General features: G+C 40.3%; 1 protein-coding gene across 1 annotated transcript in view; it reads left to right on the forward strand.

Moving 5' to 3' along the window:
* The first annotated feature begins 7707 nt into the window (after positions 1-7707).
* Positions 7708-21830, forward strand: part of LOC105511111 (cytochrome P450 2J2) — a 25244-nt gene continuing 11121 nt past the window's right edge. The window contains exons 1-7 of the mRNA XM_011941196.1: positions 7708-7969; positions 10836-10998; positions 13594-13743; positions 14148-14308; positions 15929-16105; positions 17957-18098; positions 20861-21048. Coding sequence (XP_011796586.1) covers positions 7760-7969; positions 10836-10998; positions 13594-13743; positions 14148-14308; positions 15929-16105; positions 17957-18098; positions 20861-21048 — 1191 coding nt within the window. The 5' untranslated portion in view covers positions 7708-7759. The remainder of the gene's footprint in view (positions 7970-10835; positions 10999-13593; positions 13744-14147; positions 14309-15928; positions 16106-17956; positions 18099-20860; positions 21049-21830) is intronic.

Genomic DNA, 21830 nt, shown 5'->3' on the forward strand with positions numbered 1-21830 from the left:
TGGATGACAACCAGAAGACTGTTGCTGCCAATGTAATCCTCCTGCCATTTACCTCCCTGAGAGTAAACTATGCCCTATCCTTACCAGTATATTTTGAGTTTATTGAAGTATCAAACTAAAACGCTAAAAGAACCATGGCCCTTAATCCCCTAATTAAGGTCATGATATTAACATTTGTTAAATAAAGCAAAAGGTGTCACCTGAACGTAGGAGGCAGAGGATCAAAGGAAGAGAGTCCTGCTGCAATGTCTGGCCTCAGTGCCAGTGAGATTGGCAGAGAGATTAAAGCACTGTGGTAGAAACAGGTACATATCAGTCACATATCTTTGATGCATACCTTTAGACACAGGCTAATCAATCTTCATTATTAAAATAAAAACAAACAAGGCAAGAGACGACTTCTTGCTGCCACTCTCCTGGAACTAAGTTATGTGAAATACATAGTTTTGCAACTTTCATCCAAGGCAAACTACTTGAGTTCTGACTCTGACCTAGAAGATTCCTAACTGTGTTTAAGTTAGTTCCCAATGAGCTTGGCACACAGCCTATGGCTAACAGTAATTACACCCTGAAATATCGATTTTCCTTTTTTTTTTTTCCTTCGTTTACTAATAGAATGCCTTGGGTTTTTGATACATGACTGCTAGCTGGAAACTACATTTGCCAGTCTCCCTTGCCAACTAGCCATAGCCATTATTACTGGATTCTGGGCAAAGGGATATGAGTGCAAGTGATGAAGACAATTTTCAGATCATGGTTTTCAAAAAATAGATGCTTGCCATTTTAACGTTTTTCTTCCAATAGACTAGAATATGGCTGCTGTGCTATTGAACCAGATATGCATTTGGGGATAAAGACTACATCATAGGAAATGGAGAGGTAACAAGAGGTAAAGAAACTGGAACACTGAAAGATTCGTGGAACAGAACCACCTATCTGGTGGCCAGACCGTCTCCCAATCTCTGGAATGTTCTGTTAGAGACAAACTTTAATCCTGTTTGAATCACTTGCATTTGGGATCATTGCTACAGCAGCTTACCCTATGCCTGAGCTAATATTCAGGACACTCATTGCTTTTTATAAACCAATAAGTAACCTGAGTTACTCTGAGTAGAAATCAATTTGTGGTTATGATATGTGATCGTAATAACTGAACATTTATTCCTAAAGTTAATGTGTAATCTGCTTGATACCTCACTGGCCAGATAACAATTCCTTTGAAACTGGTTCTGGATATCACTCCATCAGGGAATATCTGATCGCATGTCCTGGGACAGTGAGCCTTTGACCTGGCCCTTGATGTTTGTGCAGAATTTCAATATTTATTCTAGGCAGAGACAGCAGGGAAAAAAAAAAAAAGTAAATAATCAAGATAGAGCAAGGTACAAAAATACATAATGTCCTGGCAGAAGTGGGACCTAAAATGAAGATAAACAGGATTTAGATGAACAGAAGGACTAGAGATGGCATCCCAAGGAAATCCAAGGTCCATGTGTTTAAAGGTAAAAATATTTATGCAGAGGAAAGGTAGAGTCACTGGGGCTAAAGTGCGTCTTTCAAAATAATTGATGATTCAGTCAGAGGGCTAGGCTGGAGAGGAAGGGCGGCATGATTATGGAGTTTTGGGAGACTAAGCAGAGGTGTTCACGTGTGATGCAGGGTAAAGGAATTCACTCCTGATTTTATAGTTTGGGAAAACAACACAAATTCTGCTCTCAAGCAGAACTGGGTTTGAATTTTTGCTTTGTCACTCACTGGCATTTTAAATTTGAGCAAATGATTTCAAATGCACAAACTTCAATTTCTTAATCTGAAAAATTAGGACAAGAGCACCTACATCTGAAGTCTGTTCTAAGAATTTAGTGAAATAGTAACTATAAAAATTCCCATTATGACATTCGGCACATAGGTAACTGAAGGATTAATATTCACATCTCAAGGGTAAGAGAGTATATTCTGGGCTGAATGCAGTGGCTCACACCTGTAATCCAGCACTTTGGGAGGCCGAGGTGGGTGGATCACCTGAGGTCAGGAGTTCAAGACCAGCCTGGCCACACATGGTGAAACCCCTGTCTCTATCAAAAAAAACAAAATTAGCTGGGCATGGTGGCAGGCACCAGTAATCCTAGCTACTCAGGAGGCTGAGGCAGGAGAATCTCTTGAACCTGGGAGTAAGTTGCAGTGAACCAAGATGACGCCATTGCACTGCAGCCTGGGTGACAAGAGCAAAACTCCGTCTCACACACACACACACACACACACACACACACGGATGCATGAGTATATTCTACTCAGAAGAAGTGAAGTTTTTCCAGGCTGAAAAGATGACATCAGACTGACATCTTGATGATACTGAGTCTTTCCATGTATGTATGTGGAATATCTCTTCACTTATTCAGACTGACATCTTAATGATACTGAGTCTTTCTATGCATGTATATGGAATATCTCTTCACTTATTTACACCTCCTATGATTTCTTTCATCAGAGTTTTGTAGTTTACTTCATATACATTTTTACATGTTTTGCTAGATATATACCTAAGTATTTCTCTTTTTATTTTCTTTTGAGTGATCTTTTATGTTTTTCTGCTTTATTGAAATATAGTTGATAAATAAAATTTGTATCTATTCAAGGTGAACAATGTGATGCGTTGATATATGTATATACTATGAAGTGATAACTGATATCAAGTTGCTTAACATATTCATCAACTCACATACTTACATGTATGTGCATGTGTGTGGTGAGAATCCTGAAGATCTACTCTATTAGCAAATTTTAAGTATACAATGCACTATTTTTTTTTATACTTTATGTTCTAGGGTACATGTGCACAATGTGCAGGTTTGTTACACATGTATACATGTGCCATGTTGGTGTGCTGCACCCATTAACTCATCATTTACATTAGGTATATCTCCTAATGCTCTCCCTCCCCGTCCCCACACCCCACGACAGGCCCCAGTGTGTGATGTTCCCCTTCCTCTGTCCAAGTGTTCTCACCCGGACTGTGTGTCTCTAATTTTAGGGATAAGAGTTTGCCCTGTTATCTTATTTTTCTGATCAATCTAAGAAGAGTTGTTAACTTTCAGTTTGTTCAGCTTTTTTCTGTTGCAAAGATAGGAGTGATGACTTCCAAGCTCCATTCATTCACACTGGACTAGAAACCAGACATATTTACAAATACTTTCTATAGCAATTAAGAGGAGAAAGGAGAAGAAATATGCATTTATGCCATCTTTCATAATCACATAATGAACTTTGCAATTTGTGTTTCCACGTAGTCTAATTACTACCTAGGGTCATTTGCTTTCAATCTAAGGACTTTCTTAAATATTTATTAAAGTCTGCTAGCAGTAAATTCTCTCAGTTGTTGTATTTTTTAAATCTGAAGATAGCTGTTTTTCCTTTCAGTTTTTAAAAAATGAACCATCTGCTTCATATAAGATTTTTAGCTGACACTTTTTTTAGGGAGAAAACATTCAGAAATCACATATTTGATAAGATTAATATACAGAATACATAAATAACTCCCATAATTAAGCAGTAAAAAATTAAACAGCCCAGTTAAAAATTGGCAAAGAATCTGAATACACATTTTTCCAAAGAAGATATACAAATGAACAACCATAACATGAAAATATACTTAGCGTCACTAATTATTAGGGAAATTAAGATCAAAATCACAGTAAGATTCTACTTTATACATATTAGGATGAATAGTATAACAAAAAATAACAGAAGATAACAAATACAAATGAAGTTGTGGAGATATTGAAAATCTTGGGCACAGCTTCTAGGAATGCAAAATGGTGTGATCTCTATGGAAAACAGCATGGTCGTTCCTACAAATATTAAGAAATAGAGCTACCATATGATCCAGCAACTCTGTCTCTGGGAACACACCCAAAAGAATTGAAAGCAGAATCTCAGAGATATTTACACATCTTCCTTTGTAGCAGCAGTATTCACAATAATCAAGAGGTGGACACAACTCAAGTGGGTTAACAGTTTTCTGAGTTTTTTTCTTTTCTTTTAGCACTTTGAGTATATCATCCTACTGCCTTTTGGTCTCCATTTTCTCTAATTACAAATCAGCTGTTAATCTTTTGGGAGTTCCAATTTATTGGATGAACTATTTTTCTCATGCTGCTTGCAGGATTTTCTCTTTGTCTTTGTCTTTCAGTATTTCTACTATGAGGTATTTTTACTATGATGTATTTGCATGTGGATTCCTTTGCATTTATCCTATTTGGAGCTCACTGGAATTTTTGGATACATAGATTAATGTTTTTCCTGAAATTTTGGAAATTTTACAGCTATTATTTCCTCAAATACATTTCTGCTCTTTTCTCACCATTGTATTCTATGGTTTTCTGATGACATATATGCTGGTGTATTCAGTGATGTCCCATATTTTTCCGAGATAGTTTATTCTTTTTTTCTGTCTCTGTCCTCTACATTGCATAATCTCTATCAAGCTATCTTCAAGCTCACTGATTCTTTCCTTTTCTACTTTACATCCACTGTTGATCCCCTGTAGTGATTTTTAAAATTTCAGTTACTGCAATTTTGAATTCAATTTCCACTTTTTTTTATAATTTCTATCTCATTATTGATATCCTCTATCTGTTGAGACATTGTCTCATACATTCCTTTATTTTCTTCACCATGATTTTCTTTAGTTCTTTGGACATATTTATAATTAAGTTGCTTTACAGTCTTGGCTGTTTGACATCTGGGCTGTCTCACAGGTAGTTTCAGTTGCCTACTTTCTTTCCTCTGTTGGGTCACACTTTCTTGCTTCTTTGCATGTCTTATCATTTTTTTGCTGAAAACTGTACATTTTAGGTAATATATTATGGCAATTATGGCTAATGATCTGCCCTTCTCTTCCAATTCTTTTTGTTTGTACTTTCATTTGTTTACTGACTTGACAGGACTGACTAATTTAGTGAAACATATTTCCCCACAGTGTAAAGCCTCTGATGTCACTTACCTGAGGGCATGGACTTGGGTGTGCACACAGTCACAGTACAAGGACATTGGCTTTAGCAGGGCTCTCTTTGACTATCTTTTTCTCTGTTCTATATTTAAAACTGTCTTCCTCTGTTGGTATTACACACAGTCTCTGCTGACTTCCAGCTGACTGCTCTATTGTTTTCAACAATGCCTTGGGGCATACATTGCTTCACAATTTGATCCAATTAAATTTGGGCTGCTTCTCAGGAGTAGTCTTTGAGGCCAGACTTTGAGATTTGTTCTGATCCCAGGAAGGCTCTTCCTGGCTAACTCTTGTGCTGACTGACTTTGGTAAACTTCTAGTTAGCCTATGGTTTAGCTTCTTGTTCTCATAGAACTGCCAGCCTTCTCTTAATCGCTTACCACCAAAATCTCTATTGTTTCAGGCATTCATCTGTGGTGTTTGTGGCTAACCTCTCCCAGTGTGGAACCTCTATCTCATGAGCAAGCTGGGATGAGGGCAATTATGGCATGAGGCAGGTATTGTTTTTGCATTGCAAGTGAGGGCTGGATGGAGGAGGATATCCCTAGACTTCTTAGCCAGTCTTGCCTAGAATAGAGCTCCTGCAACATGAAATGTGGGGGGCTAGGTATGAGAAATGCTGGCAGTTTTTCCCTCTCAGGGAGATACTGTAGCCTTCATTTGGGATCTAGGGAAAGTGTTCTTAGATATAACTGTCTAGAATGAGGTTTCTGTCACACTGATCTGAGGACTAGGAGAAGGAGTGGGTTATGGCTCAAATGCCACAGACTCTTACTGTGTTTACTAGGGTTTAGTAGATTCTTCTTAAATAAAATTTATTTATTTACTGTCTGCCTTTACAACAATTTTCAGGGACTTAAATTATTTTAGTTTTATAAATAATTTTTAGCAATCACAGTTTTTTACTAGGATGAGGTTTTATGGGGTTTCTCATGCTGCCATTATGGAAGTCATTCCCCTGCATCATTTTTTTAATGCAAAAAATAAAAATAAAAGGGGGCCGGGCGCAGTGGCTCACGCCTGTAATCCCAGCACTTTGGGAGGCCAAGGCGGGTGGATCACGAGGTCAGGAGATCAAAACCATCCTGGCTAACATGGTGAAACCCCGTCTCTACTAAAAATAGAAAAAATTAGCCAGGTCTGGTGGCGGGCACCTATAGTCCCAGCTACTCGGGAGGCTGAGGCAGGAGAATGGCGTGAACCCGGGAGGTGGAGCTTGCAGTGAGCCGAGATAGCACCACTATACTCAGCACCTGGGAGACAGAGCGAGACTCCATCTCAAAAAAAAAAAAAGGGAAGGAGAGATATAACAAACCTAACAAACCTGATGTCCATTGATATGAGAATGAGCAAATAAATTGTGGCATAGTAATAGAATACTATCCATCTATTAAATTAAATGAATTAGAGTCACATATATCAATCAGGATAAATCTCAAACACATAATATTGAGTTGTAGAATAATTTGTGTAAGAATATCAGGTATAAATATTAGAAATATTGTATGGATGCATAACAGCTGTAGTAAAACAGGAAAATGTGGACTAGAAGGATACAAGTTAAGCTCTGACTAGTATTTTTCTCTGGACCTTAGAAAGAGAACAAGAGACTTCAATTCTCATTTCATTTCTTGCTCACGCCTGTAATCCTAGCACTTCAGGAGGCCGAGGTAGGAAGATCACCTATGGTCAGGAGACAGAGATCAGCCTGACCAACATGGCAAAACCCCCTCTCTACCAAAAATACAAAAATTAGCCGAACGTGGTGGCACGTGCCTGTAGTCCCAGCTACATAGGAGGCTGAAGCAGAAGAATCGCTGGAACCCGGAGGCAGAGGTTGCAGTGAGCTGAGATGGTGACACTGAACTCCAGCCTGGGTGACAGAGCAAGACTCCATCTCAAAAATAAAGAAATAAAATATTGTAAGCAGAATATGTGACTCTATGTTGAGTACATGAGTGTATACTATACTATTCCCGAGCTATGTTTCATGTTTTGAGTCTCACCATTTGTGAGACCCAAGCAGGCACTCACCAGATGGTATGAAAGGCCGGAACCTGGAGGTCCCACAGTCTTGGGGCTTCGGAGAGGAGCCTTTCAAAGCAAACCAGCAAGGATCAGGACTAAGACATTCCTTCAACAAATGTTAATTAAGCACTTATTATGAATGCTGCTCAGTGCTAGCAGCTTTAATGTAGTGCCTTTTAATCTTCCAAACACTTTCAAATACAGGACCTCGTTTAGATGTGTTTCAGAGGGTGGATTTATTTGTTCACCACATACTTAGTACTTAACCTTTCTGTTTCCTCAACTGCAAGATGAGACTACCGAGAGCTTCTCCTGCATAATTTTGTCAAAATGAAATAATAATCTTTGTAAAGAGGCAGATGTGCTGCCTGGCATTTAGTAAGAGCCCAAGAAATGTTAGGTACTGCCGTTGTCATCACTAATTTACCAGGCATGGTTCCAATCGTGGGAGAGACGGTGATTGAACCGAACAGAGGCTCAAATGTCTGTGATGCTCTCAGTAAACCCATGGGCTTCTTAAATAGAAAAGAAACTGCTCCTAGCCTGGTCTTTTGTAAGACTGGTGTGTGTCCTCCCGGGAATCCAGCGCCTGATATCTTCGCGGGGTGCTGCGAAGGGGCGGAGCTGGGAGGCGGGGCGCGGCTGGGAGCGAGGCGGGGCGGGGAGGCGCTGAGGGGACCGGCGCCTGCTTGGACCGCAGAAGAGCAGGAGGACGTCTGAGACATGCTCGCAGCGATGGGCTCTCTGGCGGCTGCCCTCTGGGCAGTGGTCCATCCTCGGACTCTCCTGCTGGGCACTGTCGCCTTTCTGCTCGTTGCTGACTTTCTCAAAAGACGGCGTCCAAAGAACTACCCGCCGGGGCCCTGGCCCCTGCCCTTCTTTGGCAACTTCTTCCTCGTGAACTTCGACCAGTTGCACCTGGAGGTTGAGTCGGTAGGAGCGGGAGAAGGTGCCTGGCGTGTCCTCACCCTAACCCTGTTCTGCAGCACAAGGGACTTTCCGGGAACGTGGGTGGAGTGGGGGTTGAAGGGCAGGAAGTGGGGTGGCTAACGCTAGTAACCTGGCAAAACCCACTTTGGGTTTCATTTCTGGTACTGTGATGCTGCCAATGCACTGGATATACCAGCATTTACTATTAAGTTTAGTGAGGGCGGGGGTAGATTAGTGAGGGATTTGGGGTCGTTTGATTATGAAGTGAGATGGTCACATAGGGATGAAGTAATTCTTTAACATAACATCGGTGCAGAAGTATAGTATACAGAGATAAGAATTTACAATATAGTGTGGGCGTCAGCAATTTCTAACAGAGCCTTAAAAAATGCCTTTCAAAGCATTTTATTTTTATCTCCTTTTGTTTCATTCTGTTGAGGTTTTTTTTTTTATTCGTGGCTCATTTAATGATATACAATTGAAAAGTGTGGGCTGCCTTACAAAATCTTCTCAGAAGCTCTCTGGGTCATTTAATCTTTCTAAAGCAATGGATAAAATGACTGACAGGGTGCATGTAAGAATTGTTAGACATCGCCATCCTCATCCCAGGGCTCCTACTCCGTCTTTAAACAGTTGATAATATCATACAAGTTGTTGATCTAGTTCTGTTTAACCAGAAATATGCAATGGCAGAGAGTTGGTAGAGATAAAATTCTTAGGAAGTTTATTTCAGTAAATAGTAATGGAGTTCTGAATCCCTCCCAAATACAAGCTGAGATTCTAGGCTGTATACTTTGCTAGTTAGAAGTCATTTAACTTAACCTGATATTTTTCAGCTCTTCCAAAAACATCCTTATTTAATGTTCTAAATTATTTTATTACAGAAATCCTTCTTGTCAGGCCTAAGAAGTTCATCCAGGAATTCAGCAAGTGTACATTAAAAAAATGCTTAATGTGTATGGTTCCATTACCACCATTTCATAGAAGCAAAGATGCTTACTTTAGGAGCAAACTGACTTGAGATTGAATCTCAGCTCTGCTTTTCCTAGCAAGACAGGAAATGCTGTGTAGGAGATAAAGATTGATGGAGGACTCTGGGCCAAAAGACTACAAGGACTGAGTTCAGGCTTGGTCTTTAATGTGGGAGCAAAGTGGTAGGATAAGACTGAACCCATTTTATTTGCTCTGATGGGGACTGTTGGGCACAGGGCTCTGAGAGGAACATGGTGGAGCGTAAGTGCAAAAGCATCTGGATTGTAGAGAAGAGGCCACAAACACCTAAAGGAAATGAAGTCCTTTGGATTGTTACCACTGCCTGCAGCTAGACACAACCCAGGCAGACAAAAGGCAGGGTCTACCTGGTACCCTTTGTTGAACAGGTAGATTAGGAAGGATTTTGATTCGGGACTGTACACTGTCCTCCAACCTGTATTTGCAGATATTTGCACACTTGTGCATATTCATGAACATACACACCCCCATTCTCTCTCTCTCTCTCCCACCCCAACTCTCTCACTCTCACTCATTCTTACTTTCACTCTGTCACTTCCACTAAACTTTGTCATGCAGGTTTTCCCTCTTGAAAGAGGAGAAAAATTATTACTACTGTAGGGTGCTTATGAGATTAATGAGATAAAATATGAAAGGTGCTTAGCAATGGCTGCCTGTGACCATGAGTGCCTTCTTCCCACACACCAGTGGGTTATTGTCCCCTTTGCCACCATAAGAATGCATCCACGGCCCTTTGCACACAGAGCTCTTTCATTCCGCGGAGACTCGCCGGGTGGCTGTGCGCCTGGAACCAGAAAACAAAGTGCCTTTCACATTGCTGCTCTCATTCTTCCTCACAGAACCTTAAGAGGGAGGAATAATTTTCTCCCTTTTATAGCTGGGGAGCTGAGCTGAGGCTCAAAAAATAAAGCAACTTCCCCAAGAGCCCAAAACGATTGAACTGTACACCTCAGATTGTCACCTAACTCCAGAGCTTGAGGGCTTTCCTCCATGCCTGGCCCCTGCACACCTTCTATTATCTAGCATATGTTTCTATATTCTATGCCCAGTCTAGGAAGGGGGCATTCTCATTTGATTAAGCAGATAGTTACGATTTACTAAGAAGTCCAGTCTTAAGAAGTCTCAGCCTTCTTAAGTGGCTGAGACATGATTAGTGTTGAGAATGCAGATGTGCTGAATTCTCTCTGTTCACTACACTCTAGGATGCTTGGGTTTAGAAATCTTGTTTACTACGTCTATATATTGAGGCAGGTTTTCACTCTGTCACCCAGGTTGGAGTGCAGTGGTAAGATCATGGCTCACTGCAGGCTCAACCTCTCAGGCTCAAGTGACCTTCCCACCTTAACCTCCTGAGTAGCTGGGACCACAGGCGTGTACAACCATACCCAGCTAATTTTTCATTTTTTTGTAAAGACAGGGTCTCACTATGTTGCCCAGACTGGTCTCGAACTTCTGGGCTCAAGCAATCTGCCTACCTCGGCTCCCAAAGTGTTGGGATTATAGGTATGAGCCACTCCACATGGCCAGAACTTATTTATTTTATTACAGTTTTATCCTCATGCCTTTGCCCTAGGGACACATGATAGATGCTCACTCAATTCATGTTGGTTGAATACATAAATAGATACTTTATAAAGCAACATTCACATTCTGAAGTGAATTGAATCTGAGCCTTGTTGAGAGGAGGAGAAAAGGAAATAAAGTTATTCCTGTGAGATCAATGTACTCTCTCTCACACACACACATACACACGCACACACACTCCTTTCAATATGAGCCCCTCCAGCTACACACATCCGCCATCTCTGAACACATGGATATGTGCATATTCAACTGTTACTATTTAACTATTTTTCAGTTGGTGAAGAAATATGGGAACCTTTTTAGCTTGGAGCTTGGTGATATATCTGCAGTTCTTATTACTGGCTTGCCCTTAATCAAAGAAGCCCTTATCCACATGGACCAAAACTTTGGGAACCGCCTCGTGACCCCTATGCGAGAACGTACCTTTAAGAAAAATGGTAAGTTTCTTGGCCAATGAAAGGTGAGTGTTTGATGTTGATAGTCCTATAGTCTGTTAAAGGCGCCTTGGTGACTATAATTTTACAACACTCCTAGAAATCAGCCCCACAGTAAACTTCCTGCCACTAAAGGAAGCTGGGTACTCACATTTCCTAATTGAAGTCACTCCCTCAGAAGATTCGATAAGATCATTCCTCACTGGGATTTGGGAGAAGCCACATGCCTTGCCCAAACCTACTGTGGATGCTTTTCTAATGAAGTAACCACATTACCCATTTATAGCAGAGGAATGCGTTCTCTCTATTTTCCTCTTCCAACCCTCTCCCCTTAGGAAATCGATGTGGATCTTCCTCCTTCTGCTGCTGCTTCTTCCTGTCTCTAGTTCCTTATTCTCTCTCATTAAGGTTGTACCACACAGAGGATCTTGAGCCTTCTGGTCTATGATAGAACAGATTGGCATGAACACTTAAAATTACCATTAAATATATTGAAACATTTAAAAATTGAAATGACAATCTCAAATCTATTACTCTATCAAAGCACCACTTGTAGTTGCTTCTCAATTCTTTGAAATCGGTCCTCAATTAATTCTATATCCATTTACTGTATTATCTGCCTTGTGAAGCACAGTACTAGGCATAAGTGATGTAACAGTGAGAAGAATAGATAAAATCCATATTCTATGTAGTTTATATCCTATGCAGAGAGAAAAAATAGTATCAATTAACTATAATAGTTAGAAGTCTACAGTGTTATGAAGTCGAGTGCAGGATGTACTTATTAATGCAGTCCTGGGATACAGAAAAAGTAAGCAAATATTCATTTAATAAACTGGTGAAACAATCTGGCAGACAGAAAAGAATATGAAAAGTCCCTGGAGTGAAAAGGACAGGGAACTTGAAGAAATGAAAGGTGGCCAACATGACAAGGATGGGGATTAAAAGGAGATAATTAAAGGGAGATGAAACTACTGAGCTTGGCCAGGAATAGTTCGTGCAAGTTCCTGTTAAGGATATTAGTTTTTATCCTAACATTAATGGAAGCTCTTGAATGGCTTTAAGTAGAGAAGGGAACTATATTTACACTGTACATTTTTGGCTTTTATTTAGGCTGCTATTCAGAGAATAGAAGAAAAGGAGCAAGAGACTTTTGTAGCATTTTAGGTTACAGACAGTGGTAGCTCAGGCTAGGGAGGTCCAAGAGCAGTAGGGAAATAACAGGAGCAAGGTAGCAGGAATTTGGAAATAACCAAGGTAGCAGCAGGAATTTGAGATATCCAGGAAGTACACCTCTTAAGACATGATGACATAGGTGCAGGGAGAAGGAGGTGTTGAGGTGACACTCAGATAGGTAGATGATGGAGAAAAGGAACAGTTAGTACAAGGTATTTGGTTTAGTTGGGCATGGGTGAAAAGTCATATGGAGAAAATTGTGAGTTCAGTCATGGATATGCTGAATTCAAAATGCCTTTAAGTCAGCAAAGTCAAGCAGGCAGTGTTGTATATAAGATTCTGGAGTTCAGGGACAGAAATAGATGGTCACTATCAATAGATGTTATTTAAAATTTTAGGAGTTGATAAGACTTCCCAGAAATAGAGTATAGGGTGAGAAAAAGAAGTTTTAGATGAAGAAGTCCCTGAAGAACTCCACCATTTCAAGATTTAATAGAATATGAACCAGCAAAAGACATAGGAAATTGCTGGCAGAGAATTAGGAAGAAAATCTGGAAACAATGGTATCCTGAGCACCACTGGAAGGCAGTATTTCAAGAAAGAAGCGTCTACTGCAGCTGCAAGTAAGACGAGGTCAAAAGGTATCCCTGGATATGACAACAAGGCAGACCAATTCAGTGGGTGAGAAGGCCATAGTCAGATATTAAAAGGTGTTGAGGAGTGCTCTGGAATTGAAATTGAAAGGCGTGTGGCATTACCTGTGTTATAAAACAAATGATGGTCTGTTAAGCTCACTAAAATTTTTTTTCTTTGCTTGTACTCTTCTTTCTGCATGGAACATTCACTCCTCCTTGATCTCTTGATTCCTTACGTCATCTTTTCATGTCCAGGTTAGATAGGACCTCTCCTATAAAGCCTTTCTTAGCCTCTTTAAGAGTACAGATATTGTCTTATCCATTAGTGCATTCCTAGTTTTTAGCATAACAAATACTTTACTTATGTAACTAATAATCAAAGCATGGGGTTTGGAATCAGGCAGACCTGAAATTGAACACCTGTTTAGTTGCTTACTTACTGTGAGACCTTGTAAAGTGTATTTTATCCTTTATCCCTTTTTCCTCAGTTTTTTCATGAGCAAAATAAGTGGGTGAGGAGTGGTAATAATTGTACCTATCCCAAAGAGTTTCTATGAGTACTAAATTATATAATGCACAACAAAATACATATTAAAGTGCCTGACATTGCAAGCAATCAGTAAATATTAGCCATTATATCCATTGCTTTGGGATTATTTCCCTGGGCAGTTTTCAAGTGCCTTAATGATCTTCTCCTGTCCTTCATCTGATACACATCCCCATATCATATGCTGGATATTCACATTATGGAATCAGAATACTGTAATGTTGACTTTCTTTGTCCCAGGATTGATTATGTCAAGTGGCCAGGTCTGGAAGGAGCAAAGAAGGTTCACTCTGACAGCACTAAGGAACTTTGGTTTAGGAAAGAAGAGCTTAGAGGAACGCATTCAGGAGGAGGCCCAACACCTCACTGAAGCAATAAAAGAGGAGAACGGTGAGCATTGCATAAGACAAATGTGAGAGTCCGTGGCCCATTTGTTCATTGAACAGATACTTACTAAGTGAGTAAGTGCTTGTTCTATGCCCAGCAGTGTGCTAGGAATGGAAGATAGAACAGTGCACAACTTAACCACGACTCCGTCCTCAAAGAGTTTTAGAAGTAAATACGCAAAGATAGGCACTAAACACATTACTGAATTTAAGCCTTGGTCCACAGTTTGACTTCTCTGGAGTTGACTGAATACTAGTTGTATGTCAGACGCAGTGTAAGGTCATGTGGCCAGAGCCGCATATATGGTTCTCCACTAGGTATGTCTTATGCCATATAGAGTAGATTCTCAGTAGGAAATGGAGACAAATCTATCAGAAGGATCCATCTTGCCCTTCCTCCACCTTCAGGACAGCCTTTTGACCCTCATTTCAAGATAAACAATGCAGTTTCCAATATCATCTGCTCCATCACCTTTGGAGAACGCTTTGAGTACCAGGATAGTCAGTTTCAGGAGCTGCTGAAGTTATTGGATGAAGTCACATACTTGGAGGCTTCAAAAACATGCCAGGTAAGGCATATCTTGGTTCAGCAAATTGGGGACAATGTCAGACACATATGGGTTTTTCCTTTTAGTTTTTTGTGGGTTTTTGAAGCTAAAATATAACATTTCAAAACTGATTTCAACACAAACTTATTTGAAATCAGTCTGTTGACTTTAGTTTTTTAAATAATATGAAATATTTATATGCAAAAACCATTTCTAACATGCATGTAAGGTACAACATGTTATATGACATACGCCTATCCACCTGTTGTTCTTTTTAAAAAGAACAACAATATTGCCATTGCCCTTGAATCTCTCCTCACTGTGTCCTTCCCCAACTCGTCCATTTCCCTCCTCCCTCAAAGATTCTCTTCTGTATCCGCTTTCTTCCTCAACAAGTTGCTTTGAGATTCATCTGTGTTGGTTGCTCTTTTTTAGTGCAGATTAGTATTTCATTGTATGAATGTGCCACTTTTTGTCAATCTGTTCTGTACTGACGGACATTTAAGTTGTTTCCAAGTTTTGGATGCTATGAAAAAGTCTGCCATGAACATTCTTGTACAAGTGTTCTTGTGGTTACATCCACTCATTTTTTATATATGTATCTGGAAATAAAAGATGTTTAAAGATTGCCAAGCTCATTGCATTATTTGTCTGCCCATCAGCACTTCATATCATCAATCTTCTAATTCCATAGAATGTAGCTGTTTGGGGTTCAAACTCACTCCTCCCTTGGTGGGCCCTGCACCCCAATTTTTGTCCATCTAAGCCTTTGAGTCTTTGTCAAAAACTCTGCTCAGTTTCTTGGTTCCTCAGTCGCTTTTCTGAATTTGGAAGACATTTCTGGGAGCTGGGGGGCAGTGGAAGAAGTTGACCCCAAGTATTGAATTCATACCCTGGGCTTTCTTCTTCCCCTAAGTCTTATCCTGGAAACTTCCTCACTATCTTGGTTTGTATATATGTGTGTTTAAATGCATACACATGTATCTTTTCTTGGTGTTCTCAGTAGAAAGAGTGCCCTTGAATTATACAGTCTGCCATTATCAAAATTTTTTAAAATTTCCTTTGTTTAAAAAAAGACTCTATTTTTGAAAATTACAAATGTACATAAAAGAATACAATCATGAATCACTGTGTACTCCTCAATGAGCTCTAACAATTATCAACACATGGCCATTTTCACTGTGTCTGCATCTGTGCCCTACTACCACGTTCCCACTGTCCCTGAATTATTTTGGAGGAAATTATAGACCTCAATTATTTGATACATAAATATTTCAGCATATATTTCTAAAAAGATCCATTTTAACAAAAATAAAATACCATCGTGCCTGAAAAATATGAATAGTTATTTAATGCCTTCAAACACTCAGCCAGTGCTCAGATGTCCCCAGATGTCTCATAAGTATGTTTTTGGTGGCAAGCTGTTGGAGTGGTGACAAGTGGTCTGAGGCTGGATATATTTTTGACAGAGAGCTGAACTGTTTCACCAGAGGGGTGAGAGAGAAAAGAGGGGTCAAGGATAACCAAGATTTAAGTGTGAGCAAATAAAAGTGATAGAAAGAGAAGATGGTTTCTGTTGTCTTAAAAAGTGAAAAAAAGGCACCATGTTATCTGCATGATTGTTTTGCTTTTCTCAATTAGCTCTACAATGTCTTTCCATGGCTAATGAAATTCCTGCCTGGACCCCACCAAACTCTTTTCAGCAACTGGGAAAAACTGAAATTGTTTGTTTCTCATATGATTGAAAAACACAGGAAGGATTGGAATCCTGCAGAAACAAGAGACTTTATTGATGCTTACCTCAAAGAAATGTCAAAGGTGAGGAAACCAAAGTCATTTTGTATTTTCTTCTTACAGTACAAATAGGGGTGTATTAGTTTCCAGCTGCTGCTGTAACAAAGGATCACAAACCTGGTGCCTAAAATAGCACAGATTCATTCTCTCACAGTTTTAGATGTCAAAAGTATGAAATCAGCTTCACTGAGTTACAGGTAAGGTTTTGGCTAGGCTAGCTCTCTTTGGAGGTGCTGGAGGAGAATCTGTTTCTATTACTTTCCCAGCTTCTAGGAGCTGCCTATATCCCTTTGCCTGTGGCCACCTCCTTCATCTTCAAAGCCAGAAGCACAGCATCTTCTCTTCTCTCTGGTATCTGCTTCAATCCTGACATCCTTTCTCTGACTTTGACCCTCTTATTTCCCTCTAGTAAAGACTATTATGATAACACTGGCCCACTGGGATGTTCCAGGATAATCTGCCCATCTCAAAATCCTTAACCACATCTACAAAGTTCCTTTTTCCCTATAAAGTAACGTCCCTAGATTCCAGACATTAGGCTGTAGATGGGCATCTTTGTGGGTCATTATTCAGCCTGCTACAGGAGTAAAAATAAGGGCAATATTTCAGAAAATGTAGGGTAACATTAATGCAGGATTGATGATGCAATTACAGATAAAGATGGGGGTTAATGGCATTTGGTTTGAGGTCCTGTGAATGCCCAAATACTGCCCTTTCATCCCCCATCCCCTACTCTCTACTGTTATATGGAGGTATACACAAAGGGGGAACATAGCAGTTAATCCTCAAAGCTCTGTTCTATCATTAGTTGGGCCTGGACCCAATAAGCTATACCCTTTTCTCAGCCCCCATAGAGAACACAAGTAAAGCTGAGTTGGATACCAGAGTTTAAAGGCCAACTTTATTAAGGCCTGAGTTGAGCTTTTGCCTTCCCTTCTGTCTTGTACCTTTCACTTTCCAACATTACAAGCCAGAAGTAAAGAGGAAACCAAAATGGATGCATGACCTTTAACACAGTTACCCCTCTGGTTAACATGTATCTCTGTGTCAATACTGTCATCTTTACACATCAGGAATTGGGTCCTCCTTCTGGATTGGAAAGAATGGTGGATTTCTTTCCCTCTTATTTAACCTTATTGACATGACATTTATAGAAGTATTGTTTTCTCCTCAGAGGAGGAGACTCGCTATATGTTGTGCAGGTAAGGAAGGGACCATTAACATCAAGAGCAACATTGGACAAATTGAAGTTTCCAGAAGCTGATGTTAAAGATGACAGTATCATGAAGAATGCTTGTTAGAATCAGTGAGGTTCAAATTGGAAAGGAAAAGATGAATGAGGAGATACGAGAATTGTTGTTCATAAGAGGAATTCCATTTGTCTTTTCTGTTATCAGTACAAACATTTGTCGAGTATTTGCTATGCGTCCTTGCATTCATATAAATCATAATGCCCTCTTAAGGGGTGTGCACTCCTATTTCCAGTGTATAAAACAGGAAACTGAAGAACAGAGGTTAAGTGACTTGCCCTAGGTCATACAGCTGTTAATTGAAGTGGTTAATATTGGAAGCCAAATCTATCTTATTCACATCCCATTCTCCTTTCACTGTACTAAAAGCTTCCCCCAAATTACAGGCAAAAGAAAACAATTGTCTTGATTTTCATCCATCCAAAGGTGTCCAGCACTTGGGGAAGGACAGTACTAATGATATTGCTGTAATAAAAGTCTGCCTTCTGAAGAGGCCAAGGGAAAATTGTGTCTTTTGGGGACCTTTTCTTCCAAATTTCCTCCTAGGATGAAGCCCCTGTGTGTTACAGCAATCAGGAATCCTCTGAATAAACCAATAAATAACATTAAACATTGTCTTTTCTAGCACACAGGCAATTCTACTTCAAGTTTCCGTGAAGAAAACCTCATCTGCTGCACTCTGGACCTCTTCTTTGCTGGAACTGAGACAACTTCTACGACTCTGCGATGGGCTCTGCTTTATATGGCCCTCTACCCAGAAATCCAAGGTGAGCATGACAGTGAGTGAGCCTGGACCAGGACAGAATAGTGCCTCCTGGGATGTGCTGCCTGCAGTCAGAGCCAGAAGATCTCAATGTAGGATGAAAAGAGGCAGAATAGGCCAGGCGCGGTGGCTCAAGCCTGTAATCCCAGCACTTTGGGAGGCCGAGACGGGCGGATCACGAGGTCAGGAGATCGAGACCATCCTGGCTAACACGGTGAAACCCCGTCTCTACTAAAAATACAAAAACTAGCCGGGCGAGGTGGCGGGCGCCTGTAGTCCCAGCTACTCGGGAGGCTGAGGCAGGAGAATGGAGTAAACCCAGGAGGTGGAGCTTGCAGTGAGCTGAGATCTGGCCACTGCACTCCAGTCCGGGCAACAGAGCGAGACTCCGCCTCAAAAAGAAAAAAAAAAAAAGAAAAAAGAAAAGAGGCAGAACAGTCATGAGTGATGAGGTCTTGGAAACTGCACATTCTTCACATTTTCTGTCTGAACTGTGATGGGCCCAGGTAATACAAACGCGAGAGAGAATCCCTGTCCTCAAGAAGCTCAGAGGCAAGAGGGAAATCAATGAAGTCAATAGACATTGAGATAGTTCCAGGAAACAGTTACTTTCTGATGTGAAAGTCTAGTTGTGTCTTTCCCTTCTTTTAAGTGATGCCTTCCCATTTCCTCCTGAATAATGTTCAAACACCTTAGTCTGGTATATGTCACCCTCCGATATGCCTTCTGCATGTCTAGCCTTGGCCCCACCTACCCTCCATGGTGGCCTCAATAAGTGACATGTCATTTTCTTTGTAGTCTGTATTTATGGCTCTATGTCGTGATATATGCTTTTCCCTCTATTTGCCCAGTTTTCCTACATAGTAAACTCCTAGCTCTTCTTGAAGAATCTGTTCAAATACTACCTCTCTAAGATGTTTCTGCACTCCTCTAGGAAATTATTAACATTTTCTCCCTCCAGAGATGATGTAATGTGCCTTTATTACTAGGCTTATCATGTATTATTTCTATAGCTTCCCCACAGACTATAGTCCACTCAAGAATGATGTTCACATCATTTTTCTTCCTCCAGCTTCCAGAACAGTTTGAACATATGGGGGATGGGCACGCTTAACAATACAGTTTTTCCAATTGTGGGTAACCATTTATTAATGAGTCATAAAATCAATTTAGTGGATCAAGACCAACTTTTATTCTTAAGATAGAAATAGAAAAGATCACAGTGCTTCCCATGTACTAAGGTAAGTTTGTTTACAGCACTTTATTTTTTCATCTGTATCTGCATAATGTGTATATTTTATATGTGTGTATTTAGGTATATGCATCCAGGGTCATGCTCAGTTAAAACGGTTAGTAACCAACACACAAGCACTGTATGATTCCACTTCAAGAATAGTGAAATGCCTAGAGACACAAAGTAGAATGGTGGTGGCCAGAGGCTGAGGGAGGGGATATAGAGCTTTAGTTCTGCAAGATGAAAAAGTTCTGGAGAGTGATTGCTCGACAATGTGAATATATTTAATACTACTGAACTGTTCATTTAAAAATGCCAACATAGTAAATTTTATGTTATGGGTATTTTACCCCCAAATAAAATGTTTTTCAAAAATTATAATTTATTTCACTTTCAGGTAAAAAAAAAAAAAATATCCAAACTAGGCTTTGCAAAGTCATTAGGGTTCCCAACTCCTTCCAACTTGTTGCTCTGTTGTGATTAGAATGATGCTCTTGTTAGCACTCTGTAAGATAGCTTACCAATAGGCTTTCCACCAGTAGGAAGCGAAAGGGGAAAGGAAACGCATATCATTTCTTTAAGAACTTGTTCCAAGGATTAAACATCACTTCTGCTTACTTTCTATTAGCCAGAATTTAGTAATATGGTCACACTCAGTTACAATAGGACCTGGAAAATATATTCTTTAGCTGGGCAGTCAGGTCTCCAACTAAAATCTCTATTACTCTAGAAAAAGAGAAAAGAGATAAGACTGCTACAGTTTCTCTCACTGGGTAGGTGAGCACTCAACCAGTGAAAGAAACTGGTAGCAGTCCTATCTGGTCACACAAATCTCAAAACATCAGTTCATGTAAATCTCAAAACATCCTTAAGATGAAGGTAGATTTATCCTCTCTAATCAAATAAGGAAACTGAGATTTAAAGAGTGTAAGTAACTTGAGGCATCAATGTTGTAGAGCAAGTTTGCAATCCGATGGGTCTTACCTCAGGGCCCACTTTCCACTCTTACGTGTCTACCTGAGAAATTAGAGTCTGTAGATTTGCTACGGGTTGAATATTTGGGCCCACCCCAGCCCTAATGTGTATGTTGAAAGCTCATTCCCAGTGTGATGATATTAGGAGGTGGGGCCTTTGGGAGGTGATTAGCCTTCAGGAATGGGAGTAATACTGTTATAAAAGAGACTCCAGAGAGCTGCCTCACTCCTTCTACTATGTAAGGACACAGTGAGAAAGTGCCATTTGTATACCAGAAAGTGGGTCTCTACCAGACACCAAGTCTGCTGGGGTCTGATATGATAGAGTTTAGCCATGTTAATCCGGGTCATTCCATCCCATAGCCTAACCAGGCTCAAGGAGATTTACAGAGTTGGTAGTTTTCTGAATAAGCCTTTCAAAAAGTTAAGAACCATTTTATTTCTTGCAACCTGGTCAGTAATTTAAATACAACAGATGAGATCTTGGAGACCACTCATACCTCTTTATAATAAAGCATAAAAGCTTAAAAAATAATAGAACCCTTCCCTCTTTACCAGAAAAAGTACAAGCTGAGATTGACAGAGTGATCGGCCAGGGGCGGCAGCCGAGCACAGCCGCCCGGGAGTCCATGCCCTACACCAATGCCGTCATCCATGAGGTGCAGAGAATGGGCAACATCGTCCCCCTGAACGTTCCCAGGGAAGTGACAGTTGATACCACTTTGGCTGGGTACCACCTGCCCAAGGTAACTAAGCATGCTTAGCCCCACACCTTCAAGCCCATCTTTTAGATGGGGTGAAAACCTGAACTTGAGAAGTGACATTTATTCTTGTCCTAAGGAGTCATTTCAATGGAAGAGAAAGATATCTTATACCTGATATGATACTAGATTTTCTCCATGTGTCAACTAGATATAAATAGGTATTGTGGGGAGGGGAGCAGGAAGGATTCCTACGTTAAATATGTTTAGATAAAGACTGGCGTTTCTTTACTGTGGGGATTCTCAGTGTTTTCACTATGCTAATATGCATTGTGAGTCTGCGGGCACGCGACAGGCAGCAGTTCTAGGTCAGACTTTATCACAGAACAGTTTTCTTTGTTTTGGTAGAATATCTCATCAGACTAGGAATCTGCCAAACTTTGAGAAATTCTGCTTCATGATCCTGGGGTTCTAGAGAGTTGAAATGTGAAAGGATGTTTAAGACAACCTGGGACAACACCACATTAATGCTGGTGTTTTTAGCATAATATCCCCACAGGCATTTTTTCAGCTTTTTCTTATAGTTCTGTGATGTATTATTTATTTATTTATGTATTTATTTATTTATTTGACACGAAGTCTCGCTCTGTTGCTCCCAAGTAGCTGGGACTAGAGGCATGCGCCACTATGCCCAGCAAATTTTTATATTTTTAGTAGAGACGGAGTTTCACCATGTTGGTTGGTTAGGATGGTCTCGATCTCTTGACCTCATGATCCACCCGCCTCGGCCTCCCAAAGTGCTGGGATTACAGGTGTGAGCCACCACG

The sequence above is a fragment of the Colobus angolensis genome, unplaced genomic scaffold (genome assembly GCF_000951035.1).
Source record: "Colobus angolensis palliatus isolate OR3802 unplaced genomic scaffold, Cang.pa_1.0 Scaffold102, whole genome shotgun sequence".
NCBI lineage: Eukaryota > Metazoa > Chordata > Mammalia > Primates > Cercopithecidae > Colobus > Colobus angolensis.